This window comes from Phaethon aethereus, assembly GCF_964289735.1.
Source record: "Phaethon aethereus genome assembly, chromosome: 2".
Taxonomy (NCBI): domain Eukaryota; kingdom Metazoa; phylum Chordata; class Aves; order Phaethontiformes; family Phaethontidae; genus Phaethon; species Phaethon aethereus.
In genome coordinates, this window is record NC_138582.1 from 59,806,403 (window position 1) to 59,820,028 (window position 13,626).

A 13,626-nucleotide genomic window follows, 5' to 3' on the forward strand; every position below is an offset into this window, starting at 1 on the left:
TGTAGGATAGTAATCAAAGCCTAATGCATAGACTCCTGTTGTAAGACTATAATAAAATGCTTGAGTCATCAGCATCTCTATACAACAGCAGCATAACATTTAGTCATATAGTGTTTTCTTTTAAACTAGGCTTCTGAAGCACATACCTGATTGAATTGCATCCTTTCAAAATATTAGTGTTAATTAGGATATAAGGAAAACACTAAGGAAAAAAACAACCAACGTCTTAAGCACATACCTGAGCATATGCACTCTGGGTCACCTTCTTCAAGTCATCTTGGGCACCAGTTGTAATTCTTCCAAAGAAGATTTGCTCAGATACACGTCCTCCCAGAGTCATGCACATTCTGTCAAGTAGTTGCTCTTTGGTATAAAGATACTGTTCTTTGGGTAAATACTGAGCATAACCCAGTCCTTTACCACGTGGGATAATAGATACCTACAATTGAAATTAACAGAATGCTAGAACTAAAGAGGGTTTAAAAAAAAACCCCATAAAACATTCTTTGGTTTGACTTAATTTTTAATACCACAACCTATACCACACTCACCCTTGAAGTTTAATTCGGACATTATTTCTGTTTACAGTTTTGCCCTCATTGTGATTTATCCTTAAAAGCCCTGGCTAGCTCTAAACTGGGATAATAACTACTAAAATATTTGGAAAAGGTAAGACCACTGTCATGTCTTTTCCAAAGATTGTATGGTATTTTTAAAGTCTTTAAATGAAAATCCATAATTCTTTTAGAGTTTTGTATTGGGCTTCAAGTATTTGTCCTGGTTTCGGCTGGGATAATAGCTGGTATCGTGCTGTGTTTTGGATTTCATATGGGAATAACGTTGATAACACACTGATGTTTTAGTTGTGGCCAAGCAGCTGCAGTGCTTATAGTCAGTCAAGGACCGTTCAGCTCCCCATGCTCTGCCAAGGGGGGGTGCACGGGGAGCTGGGAGGGGGCACGGTCAGGACAGCTGACCCGGACTGGCCAAAGGGATATTCCCTGCCATACAACGTCATGCCCAGTACATAAACTGGAGTTGGCCGGGGAGCAGGAATCACTGCTTGGGGATGGACTATTGATCACCAGGTGGTGACGCATTGTGCATCACTTGTTTTTGTATATTCCTTCATCAGTGTTATTATTTCCTCTTCCTTTGCTGTCCCATTAAACTGTTTTTATCTCAACCCAAGCAACCCAGGTTTTTTTTCCCAGATTCTCTCTTCCATCCCACCTGGGGACAGGGAGTGAGCGAGTGGCTGCATGGTGCTTAGTTGCCAGGTGGGGCTAAACCACAACTGTGTTCTGTAACAGACATAGCATTTTTGCATGTTTAGTATTCTGAATAGTTGTAGGAGTTTCCATGTTTACTAATGTCCTTCCTTCCAGCAGTAAATTGTACAAGATGAATTTTAAGCTTGAAATCAGACGAAATTAAGAACACAGCCAAGCAAAACTATGAATGTTAAAGCAAGTTTGAGAAATTGAGGTGCTTTTTCCTTTATCTTTGACTTGTCAAGCTGTGCATCCAGAAAGCAAATGAAAACTAAAAATCAGCCTCCAACTATAAAAATGATCATCTGTTTTCCTGAAGAGGCATCCACCTGCATAGCCTGGTAAGATTAACTTAAACTGTTGATCTGTACTAAGAGCCTCAGAGAAAAAGCAGCTATCAAGACAGGCAGACTCATGGGAAAATCAGGTCCCTTTCACTTTCCAGGAACATTTATAGTACAAACCTTGTAACAGCTAAGTCAGAAACAGTTAAGAAAGCTACAAGAAGTGAACGAAAAAAGCACTCAAATTTACACACACCATCTTTTGCGAGATTAGTATCCTCTCAGCATTGGGGGTGGGAGGGGTGAAGGGGAAAAAAAAAAAAGATGCTGTCCATATTACAATTAAATTACTAGGTCAAATTACTTTCATTTACCTTTAAAAGTGGGTCAGCATGTTCCAAAAACCATCCTGCAACCGCATGCCCTGCCTCATGATATGCTACTGTCTTTTTCTCCTCTGGTTGCAGTACTTGAGTTTTCTTTTCCAAACCTTTATAAAATAAATTGGATTAATATTTCAGACATATCTTTCTCCACTGAAATCCCTTATCTCATTTAGAAAGACGGTGAGCAATACTTAGATGCCATGTATACAATCTATCAAAGAAGTTTAAAAAGAAACAAAATACTAAACATGTTTTAGAAATTTGTATCTTCCAAGTTCTACTGTAACCTTGTCCTTGATTAGGTTTTCTAGTTTCAAAGTATAAGTTCTTCAGAATATTCAAATGTTTAAATAAAATGTTTGCACTTTAAAAATAAAACAGTTTTCTAGACTATTCCAGGCTAACAGCAGTTAAAAGCATAGCTAAATCCAAACAGCTATTCCTCTTGCCATTTTGAAGAAATTAGAAAAGCATCCTGATGAAATTTCTCTCCCTACCCCTTTCTCTGTTACAGAAGTCAGCAATATAGACAGGATATTTCTTTTTCTTTCCTAAACACAGTTGAGATTTAGAAAACAAACCAAAAACCCAACAACAACAAAAAAAAAACCCCTTGAAGACCAGGAGGAGGATTCAAAGTATGGATATATATAAAAATACAAGGAAGTTGACTGTCATATTACAATTTTTGAGAAACTACTGATGTGATTTACCTACCTCCAATAACTCTTTCAATTGCTTGCTCAAAATGCTTTTGGTTTATGGCATCTGAAAGATGCCTTGCAGCAATTAAAGCAGCTTCATTACAAACATTAGCAATATCAGCACCTAAGAGTAGAAAAGGCATGAATTACTAATTATTTTCAACAATTTTCTCTCAGTCTAGCATAAAGATAACGTTATCTCAAGAGTTTGAAAACTAAAGGTAATGCTCTCTGAAATAGTTCATTACACACACCGTAATTCTTTAAGAGATATTTAAGTACACGTACTACGGTTATAGGCTTTAGGATTTTTCTCTTGGGTAGACAGCTACCAAATAAAGCTTATTACCAGTGCAGTACTTGTTTGATATATCCTACCTTCCGTAAGTTTTCCATCTGCAACAGACTATATTTGGACTAGTACATATTTAGCAGAAAAAATTTCCAGTATATCTCAGACCTTGATGTATCTCTAGAGGATATCCTTTCACACTACTGGCTTCAAGATAACGACTTCTTGTTAACATTTACAGCAATTAGATTAATTTAGTAATTGAGATAACTTAGTTTAAACATCATCACTGCAGTTGCCAGAGATGTTGATAATCAGACATCAGAAAACTAGTTTTATAGAGACCAGAGAAACAGTAAAGAATTCAACTACTGGTCAACACAGATTTTAAATAGATTAAGTTACAAGCCAGTAATGAAAGTTCTCACATCCGTTCCTAATTCAACACAAGGTTGCAGTACATTTTCCAGAGAGAAGTTTTTACATCCAGAAACAGAAATCCCCCTACAGTGCACACAAACTCCACAAAACCCAGGTCTTCTCTAGTAGTGTTCCAAGAATCCAACACACATATTAAAAGGAAGAATACACACACAAGTGATAGCAATGAGAAATCTCTGGATTGCTTTTGCTGAAGACAGAAGAAACTGCCATTTGGTATGTCACCCCACTTGAGGCAGACAAAACTTAAGACTCTCAGAAATCTCCTACTTGCCCAAACAGGCAAAGAGAGTTTCATGCTGTACCGATAAATAAAAGAGTGCTATCCAAAAGATTAGGTGCAAGAAAAACCAAGTAGTAGGGAAATAAAATATCTGCAGCTTATACAGTAAACACAGAAGAATAGTGGCATTAGGAGTCACTTACCAGAAAAACCAGGTGTTAGTGATGCAAGTTTCCTTGCTAGGTTATCTTTATTTAAGATGGAGTCTAATTTCAGAGGTCTAAGGTGAACTTTGAAAATAGATGCTCTTCCTTTTATATCTGGGGGTCCTTTAAGATTAAAGAAGCATGCTTTTACTTTTCACACACACACACACACATATTTTTTCTAATTGAATATATGCAAGGAAATTACATATGTAAATAGCTGCAGTGATTTCAGTGGTATTCTACAAATGCAGAAATATACACAGACACAGATAAAACTTACCAATGTAAATCTGTCTGTCAAAGCGTCCTGGTCTCATCAGAGCAGGGTCTAAAATATCTGGCCTGTTAGTACCTGCCAAAATTACTACATTTGTGGTTGTATTAAATCCTATCGAAGAAATGTAATAAAGAGAAAATGGGTGTAAATATAATTTCCATGGGGAAAAAAAAAAAAAAAAGAGAAATAAAAAGACTGTGCTTTACAGGGCCACATAAGACTGACAGTTTAAACAAATGATCTTAAAGCTGAAAATACTTCCAGTTATTAAAGCATTGTCCAGCTTTTCATAACAAGCAAAAAAATGGCCTTGGGCTCTGCTTTGTGAGGTACTATATCAAATCCTGCTTTATCTTCAAAATGCAATAATAGATTAACTGCTCAGGAAATTGCAGAACCAGCATGGCTAGTTCTATTTTTCTTTTTTTTTAACAGACAGACTGGTCTCATGCAAAGAATTTTTTGCCTATTCAACTTTGACAAAGAGTTATCAGATGCAGAATGAAGATTCTTTTTTCTGAATAAATTTTAGCAAAGCATCATAGTAAAGCAGCAAAATGAGTCACCATTCTTCTTTTTAGGAAGTAAGGAAACACACTCAATTTATATGTAAGCCAGAACCCAGATGTTCGTTAGTTCTTTCTCTTATCCTTGCTATCATAATGTAATGTTAGAAGTTAAATACTTACCATCCATTTCTACTAGAAGCTGATTGAGTGTGTTCTCTTGTTCACTTTGTCCTCCAAAGTTGCCCCTTCCCCTCTTCCTTCCTACTGCATCTATTTCATCAATGAAGAGAATGCACGGGGCATTTTTACGAGCAAGAGCAAATAAGTCTCTAACCTTAAAAGGAGAAGAGAATACATATATATATATATATATATATACACACACATATATATATATATATATGAGACTGGCTTGTAACTGTTCAGAGTTAGGGGCCGGGTAGGAGGGGAAGAGGTGTATCAGTAACAGTAGCACTATAATTGAGTATGGTTGTTAATAAGTGTTCCAAAACCTCCAGCCAGCTCTTGAAGGCAATGGCAAGTTACACTGTCACTGGCGCACAGCAAGAATCACTAATGTGGAGGCCCAGTAGTTGACGAATCCTTTCTCAATCCATAACGTAGGAGCATTAAAACAACTTAAAAGCCTTAAGAAATAACCACTTTTTCTGAATAAATGAAATACATCTTCAACTTCAGCTCTAAAAGCCTCCAAACTTCAGAGAGTTAAAGCAAGATTTCTCTTTTAAGCTCTTCTTTAATGCATAGTATTACAAGCAGAATTGGAATGTGAATCGGCATGCTACCACACAATAGTTCTTCATACCAGGGAAATAAAATCTTTTAAGTTTTGCTGCAGTTAGAACAGGGTGATGTAGCTCCCACAGTGAACTTAAGGCTTACTTACAAGTGCTTACCATTGTACTCTAACAATATGCCATTATAAATATTGACTCTTAGCCATCCCGTTTCTCCACTACATGGGCTAGAAAAACTGAATTCCTCTCCAAATATTTATTTGGAAGCTAAATTAACTTCTAGAAGTCTAGAAAAAATGGCTAAGACCTAAGCAAATAATGTAAAAAAAAAATTTCCACTCAGATAAATAAAGGTATTACCTATCAAATTCTACTATAGCAGTTACAGCACAATGTGATTGGCTTTAAGATGCAACATTACAATGTTACTCTGCTTGCAAATATATATGAAGGACCTAATTAAAACCAGTTCAGTGAGTTAACAGTTCTACAACTGAGGAATCGAACTGGAGCAAACAGGAAACGAAAGGTTATGGAAGAATTTTGACCTGACTAGGAATTACACGCAGCTTTACAACTTTGTATATTAGAAATACAATTAGAGGAGGCTTCTTGGATGACAAATAATGTCCAGCAAACATGAAGAGGTGTGAATTTTGGACAGTATGCTCTACTACAGAAAGTCACTTTGATTTGTAAACAGAATTTGAAAAAAGTACAATGAATAAAGAATGAAGGAACATGATAAACAAGGAAAAAGTGTCAGATGCGTAAAAATGAACTATCTTTTGGTTGGAAAGAGACAGAGATCCAGAAATATACAATTATTTTTCAGAAGAAACTGTATTAAAAACTACCATAATGCTTATACACTTAAAAAAAAAAAAAAGGACCTCAAAGGAACCAAGGCTGTGTAAGCAGTTTTAATTCTAGCATATCCTAATTTACAAATAATCAATTTAGCACCATTAAGAACTGTCTTATTTCCTAAATTCATAGGAAATGAAACTAAAACACTCTCTCATGTTGTTTTCTACAGGCATCAGAAATTACCAACTATGTTGAAACCTGTTAATGTCAACAGATTTCACTCCATAGTAAAAGCTGATAATCATGTGCATAGAGCAGTAGGGAAAGGTTAAGTCACTTCACTTTGTGGCTTTTCAGGTAATTATTGACAGCTAATGACAATGTAGTTTGAGTATCATTATTATTTCCCAGGGGATATGGATCAGTTTCTTTTCTTACTGTTCCTCGGTAAAGTCCCTTCTACACTGCATGCTCCCTTTTTCAAGTCCCACTCATCTTATACATGATTGCTATCTCCACACCCTCTGGCTTTCGGTCAGTCACTTTTTTCAGTCACCGTCCATGTTTTTTTACCGTTAGCTATTTCTGCATCTATTTCCCCACTCTCTATACCCTCCCCACTCCATAGCGGCTTCTTTTGCCAGTTTCCCTACACATTGCCAGCACTCCTCTGCGTCCTCGTTGAAGCCTCCACTCCCTACTAGCTTCAGCATTTAACTTTCCAAACAGCTCCTGCTATTCTCAGTTCCAAGCTCTGTGCCTACCTGCATGTACCCCTACCCCGCTTCCCTTTTCTCTTCTCAGAAGACCCAAAATTACCTGTCTTCACTGATCTTTTCCCACCTGTATTACGGGAAGAAGTCCAGCAAAAGACCATCAAAAGAGACCTAGGCTGAGAGGCATATGCACGCACAGCTGTGACAAACTAAGGACCAAACCTTGGAAAGTTTATCTGCTAGCCTCTAGCACATGTTAAAACTGCAGTCTTTCAGGGCTTTAAAGAACTTAGACAAAATGAGTTTCGCTGTGAATTTTCGCAGGGCAGAAAACTGCCTGTGTAATCTGGTACAAGCCATTCCCTGTCAAATTTCAAATTCAAATCAAGACCCTAAAGCATTTCCATTTCATGCTAGCAGAATTAGTTTTTAAACATGGGTAAAAACCATGGTACACTTCCTTAAGTCTGTCCGCAGAAATTCTGGCAAAAAAATCTTAAATCTTCCAAAAATGCATCAGCTTGAAGTATACTTTTTAAGGCTTCAGATGGTTGGCCTTTGGTGAAGGTATGAGCTGTTGGAAAAAACGGGGTATAATTTTGGACATTAAGAGAAACCTTATTTTCTGGTGTTACCCGCCTCATTTGTGAAATATTATCAGTAACTTGTTTATAGAAACTTTTTCAGCAGATTTAAGTGTCCCTCCTTCCTAGACAGGAGAAGATAGATTTAAAACAGTGTTTTAAATGTAGTTGTAATAAAAAGTTAAAGAAAAACACGTGTACTGGAACAGAGTTAACTCCCTCCTCTTGAAATAGCTCATTAAAAACATATTAAGAGAATCAAGGCAAAAAGCATAAAGAAATGTTAGACATATATTTGGTTATTTAAATCACCTGATCTCCAGAAATCAGTCATTAGCTCCATGACCCTCAGGCTCCTATTTCAACCAGCTCATTTGTGTGTCCCAGACAGCTACTTATATCTAAGAGTTTGACACTACAAAGAGTAAAGCTCCTCAAAGAAATAGAAACAATTTAGAGTAAGAGACACTCCCGTAGCAGTAGTCAAATTGGCTACATATTTCTGACCCAGATAGTAAATTTACTTCAGAGCAGAGCTTGGAGAGTTCTGCTTTGTTTTCTTAAGTTCCTGCAAAGGAGTAAACCCTTAAGGTCCTGATGGCCTGCAACCAGATACTGAACTGCATTGGTTCCTTTTATGAAAGGAACATCTATGATTCTTGTGTTTAGACAAGCATCTGGCATCACTTCTAAGTAATGGGCACTGATTAGAGCTGAAGTTCTCATGTAACTGTTTGTCTCCCAAACTTGAGAACGTCCTTTCAACAATGAATACTGAAATAAAAGAGCAAGGCCAAAGACTTACTCGAGCTGGACCCACACCAACAAACATCTCTAAGAACTCCGAGCCGTTGACTGTGATAAATGGTACATTAGCTTCTCCAGCTGTAGCTTTAGCTAGAAGTGTTTTCCCAGTACCTGGAGGACCTGTCAGAATTGCCCCCTGCAAGAGAAACAGGTATATTTTCCTCATGAGGAAAACATAATATAAGCGTATGAAATATCTTACTTAAAAGATCTACAGGTTATGACGTTGAGTCCACTGACTCTTCTTCCACCACAGCCAAAACTGTGCAAGGAAACAAACTGAGGATTAATCTCTCATTTAAACCAGCTAACAAAAAAAAAAAAAGTAGTTACAATATTGCCATGCTCTCTTAGATTTACAAGAATAGTGTTTTCTTTGACTGACATATTAAAAAATTAAAAAAAGGTATGTCATCAGGTGGGCTCCCATGACAGCATAGCCAAAAGGCAATTCTATAACAATTATATACAAGAACGATGGTACACATGCATGCTATGTATCATTTCAGACCGACCTCCATACCGGGGAAGATCATGGAGCGGTTCGTCTTGAGAGTGCTCACAGGGCATGTGCAGGACAACCAAGGGATCAGGCCCAACCAGCATGGGTTCATGAAAGACAGGTCCTGCTTGACCAACCTGATCTCCTTCTATGACCAGGTGACCTGCCTAGTGGATGAGGGAAAGGCTGTGGATGTTGTCTACCTGGACTTTAGTAAAGGCTTTGACAGCGTCTCCCACAGCATTCTCCTGGAGAAACTGGCGGCTTGTGGCTTGGACGGGTTTACTCTTTGCTGGGTGAGGAACTGGCTGGATGGCCGAGCCCAGAGAGTTGTGGTGAACAGCGTTAAATCCAGCTCGCGGCTGGTCACAAGCGGTGTTCCCCAGGGCTTGGTTCCGGGGCCAGTCTTGTTCAATATCTTCATTGATGATGTGGATGAGGGGATCGAGTGCTCCCTCAGTAAGTTTGCAGATGACACCAAGTTGGGTGGGAGTGTTGATCTGCTGGAGGGTAGGAGGGCTCTGCAGAGGGATCTGGACAGGCTGGATCGATGGGCAGAGGTCAACTGTATGAGGTTTAATAAGGCCAAGTGCAGGGTCCTGCACTTCAGCCACAACAACCCCATGCAATGCTACAGGCTTGGGGAGGAGTGGCTGGAGAGCTGCCCAGCAGAAAAGGACCTGGGAGTGCTGGTTGACAGCCGGCTGAATATGAGCCAGCAGTGTGCCCAGGTGGCCAAGAAGGCCAACAGCATCTTGGCCTGTATCAGAAATAGTGTATCCAGCAGGAGTAGGGAAGTGATCGTGCCCCTGTACTCGGCACTGGTGAGGCCGCACCTTGAATCCTGTGTTCAGTTTTGGGCCCCTCACTACAAGAAGGATGCTGAGGTGCTGGAGCGTGTCCAGAGAAGGGCAACAAAGCTGGTGAGGGGTCTGGAGCACAAGTCTTATGGGGAGCAGCTGAAGGAACTGGGGTTGTTCAGTCTGGAGAAGAGGAGGCTGAGGGGAGACCTTATTTGCTCTCTACAACTACCTGAAAGGGGGTTGTGGTGACAAGGGTGTTGGCCTCTTCTCCCAAGTAACCAGCGATAGGACGAGAGGAAATGTCCTCAAGCTGCGCCAGGGGAGGTTTAGATTGGATTTTAGGAAAAATTTCTTCACCGAGAGGGTGGTCAAGCATTGTAACAGGCTGCTCAGGGAGGTGGTGGAGTCGCCATCTCTGGAAGTGTTCAAAAAACATGTGGACGTGGCGCCTCAGGACATGGTTTAGGGGACATGGTGGCGCTGGATTAATGGTTGGACTTTATGATCTTGAAGGTCCTTTCCAACCTTAGTGATTCTGCGATTCTGTGATTTCTGACCCATGTGAACATGTGAAGTATTCCACAAGGCAGATCTTCTGGCACCACAGTGATACTATTGGCACTTAATACCTATTTATTTTTTTCTGACTGTGAGAAGAAAGAAGCTGGAAAGCATTGCATATGTAAACATTCCTAATACAATTTAGAATACTGGGGACTACCACAAGAATAAAGACTTTATCTGCTAAGTCATTGATCCCTTACCTTTGGAATTTTTGCTCCAAGATCCTCATATTGCTTGGGATTTTTCAGAAAGTTAACAAACTCCATTATCTCTAATTTGGCCTCCTCACAGCCAGCTACATCTTTGAATTTAACATCTATTTCATCCTTAAGGACTTTGGCTGTGGTTTCACCCACACTGAAAAGTCCACCCATTCCACGCCCTGCTCGACCCAAGCCTGCAGGACCTCTTCTTAATGTGTACAGTAAAGAACCAATAATCAGGATCGTAGGCAGTAAGCTCAGGAGAAATGATCTGTGCAAAAAAGCAAACAAAACAGAAAACCATATATATTACAAAAATCCATTACTGCATATAACGTACAAAATGTTGGTTCCATCATAAGTGGACAAATTCAGGAATAATATTCTATTAACTTGTAATGTTTACATTTTGCAGGTTGTTCACACTGGGAAATAACCAAAATAAATTTGAGAACAAATTGTTTTTAAACCAAGCATATAATCAAGTGACATTGACAAGTTTTAGAGAGGAAAACTGCATTACCTAGTAAACAGAAGTAGCTCATTTTCTGTGCCCTTCAAAGGTAAATTCACAGGACTAGTTATGAAAATGGTTACATCCTCAAAATAAGCTGCATTAGGTAGCATGTAATTGGTGCATGCTAGAACTTCAAGCAGAAACTTCTCTCCAAAAATAGATACTCCTCCTCTTCTCCTAGGTCTTTTAATTTTTATATTTTCTTCTTCTTTCAATGCTTCTATTTCCCTTCCCCAAGGCTAGAGGTTTTTTTGTTGTGTTTTTTTGATTACTCATTGCCCATTATCCTTCACTGTCTATCCTCCAGCTTTCTAGCACAGCTCTGTACAAAGCCAAAAATCCTAATGCTAACACAGTCCTCATTATCATAGTATCTGAGCACTGCACAGATTTTTCTGTGGCAAGACCTTCAAGGAACAGCTCACAAGAGGTTCTGCCAACACTCAGCAAAAACAAGATGCTGAAAAGAAGCACTACCTTAAGTAAGCACAAGATTTCCAGGCTTTACTGATATCCTGCATTTCTGGGATGAAGAGAAAAAGAAGGATTTTTCCCTCTCCTATGGTATTCAGCAGATTCTGATCCACCAGGGAATAGAAGTACTCTGATCATATAACTGCTGCTCTCATCTGTTTCCTGCAGCATTTCTGGAGCAGAGCAAGAAGTTACAGGCAATGTTTTCTGTGAAGAACAGGCGCTAAGGGGGAAAGGGCCAGAGACTGTAGTCAGAAAGAGGGGTTCAGCAAGTAAGAGACTTGTGCAAGGCTGAAGAAGACACGGGAACTGGCATACTTCTCGCAGTCTGCTGTGAGAAGCCTCAAGCTGACATGCAGTCTCTTCACCTAAGCACAGCATTGCCCTGTCCACTCATTTTTTTCCAGATTTGTTTAAATAAGGGCTCAACAGGTTTATTTCTGGACCGTCCTTAAGAGCATGCCCCATTAGACAGAATCATGGAAATGAGACAGAAAGAGTTTATAGAAGAACAGGAAACAGAAAACCTCTAAAGTCACAGGATGGTCCAGAATTAAGGCTACCATTTTTCCTGTTGCCACCAAAACAAATAGGCAGCAGCAGCTTGGTAAAAAACAGCTTTGTTTACTTCAGCACTTCCCCTCCTTCCCCAAAAACTGAAACACACCACAGTATCAAGAATGAAAACACAAGAGAGGCAGCAAATGAGCCTTTATGGTTAGTGATATGAGCTACTACACCTGAATTTGAATTTCCTGATGGTACAAAATCTCCTTCACAGACACCAGCAGGAGTAATTTTCAAACTGCTGACTTGGATAAAAGAAATCAGTTCTTGGGATACAAGGTTACATGTGTCTCTCAAGCCATTCAGAAATCCACATCAGAGAACCGCTTCCAGTCTCTTCTAAGTCCAGATCAATAAAACTCGGTAACATAAGACTAATAAAAAGAATACAAATCTAGTATTGGAGCCATTATTCCCTACTGGTGAAAGGGAATGCTTCCCCAATACAACAATGCTGTAAAACCAATGCCAGTCCTATTCTTCTTAACCAATTTCGAGATTAAAAGCATGATGCATCTTCCAGCTCCTGCTAACAGGTGGGACAGTGTGATTTACTTAATCACCACTTTCTTGCCTTTTTGCAAGGCCACAGAATTTGACTTCTGAATTTATGGGCAGAAAGCGGTGCCTGTTACATCTCAGCCAATACGCTGTAGTTCTACGCCATATTTTGTCCATTCAAAAATCTGTATGAGTGCCACCTCTGGAGCTCTACTACTGTACTAAAGCAGGAGTCAGCCAGGCACAAGTCACTTGGAGGAAGGGCTTAAATGAAGGAAGGACTAATTGTAAACAGAAACATTTATGTACTAAGAAGCTACATTTAGAGTAAGAGGACATGGATTTCTAGGTAGACAAAGTACTAAACAGCTCCTCTTACAGTTAACACTCAAAACCAAAACCAAGATGACTGTTATTCTGATAATACTGCCACCTAGTGAAGCATAAGGTGCGTCTTTTACAAGTCTACTTTTCTACTGTAAACACAACCGTTTTTTAATCGACACTTCTTTAAAAGCAACTCCTTACCCATCACTCTCTGTTGAGTAGACTACAGGCAATCTGTTCTCCACTTCTATTCCCAGATCTTGCTGCACAGTTTCAAGATTCCGTTCAAAAGTGTCCACACTACCAATATTAAACCAGACGTACTGCTATAAAAAAAAGCAGAGATCACCACAAAGTGCCCTATCTTATTTCAGCTTCATTACAAGCCAGCTGCTTCTAACACATACACATGCAATTCTCAGAACAGATTCAGACCAAGTTTAAGTTGCCTTGTAAAGTGTTTAACTGATGTAAGACACTCCTAACAAATCTAAGGCCTGCCAACCTGAATATACTGTATCTGTCATTGTTTCTGCAGAAGTCATACATCCAATAGTTTCGGGGCACTTTAAATAAAGTGAAATCCTGGCATTTTCTCCAGGAACAAATGGAAGGAGAATAGGTAAACAGATCTTTAGAAGGCAGCTAGCAGTCAGAATAATTCGGAGCACTGAACCAGCAAACACAGCAGTCATACACCTTACTGTTTCACCTGAAGGTCTTCGCCTTTCTGATTAAGAAAGGCAATTCTCTACTTCTGGAGTCCATATTAGCTTTAAAGTTAGCTGTCTTCACAAAAGACAGCATGAACTTACAAAATACACCAGAAAAAAAAATAATCCAGATGTTACTTTCAAACAGCGTTGAGATCTGATTTTTTTTTAAGAAAATCTC

At 39.2% G+C, this 13,626-nt stretch overlaps 1 protein-coding gene across 1 annotated transcript in view; it reads right to left on the bottom strand.

Moving 5' to 3' along the window:
* AFG3L2 (AFG3 like matrix AAA peptidase subunit 2) overlaps positions 1-13,626 on the bottom strand; it is a 29,217-nt gene that overhangs the window by 4,273 nt on the left and 11,318 nt on the right. Inside the window, exons 7-15 of the mRNA XM_082014526.1 lie at positions 12,934-13,058; positions 10,344-10,617; positions 8,273-8,410; positions 4,780-4,933; positions 4,094-4,201; positions 3,808-3,933; positions 2,662-2,772; positions 1,933-2,048; positions 239-439 (exon numbers count right to left, since the gene is read on the bottom strand). Of these exons, the coding sequence (XP_081870652.1) occupies positions 239-439; positions 1,933-2,048; positions 2,662-2,772; positions 3,808-3,933; positions 4,094-4,201; positions 4,780-4,933; positions 8,273-8,410; positions 10,344-10,617; positions 12,934-13,058 (1,353 nt within the window). The remainder of the gene's footprint in view (positions 1-238; positions 440-1,932; positions 2,049-2,661; positions 2,773-3,807; positions 3,934-4,093; positions 4,202-4,779; positions 4,934-8,272; positions 8,411-10,343; positions 10,618-12,933; positions 13,059-13,626) is intronic.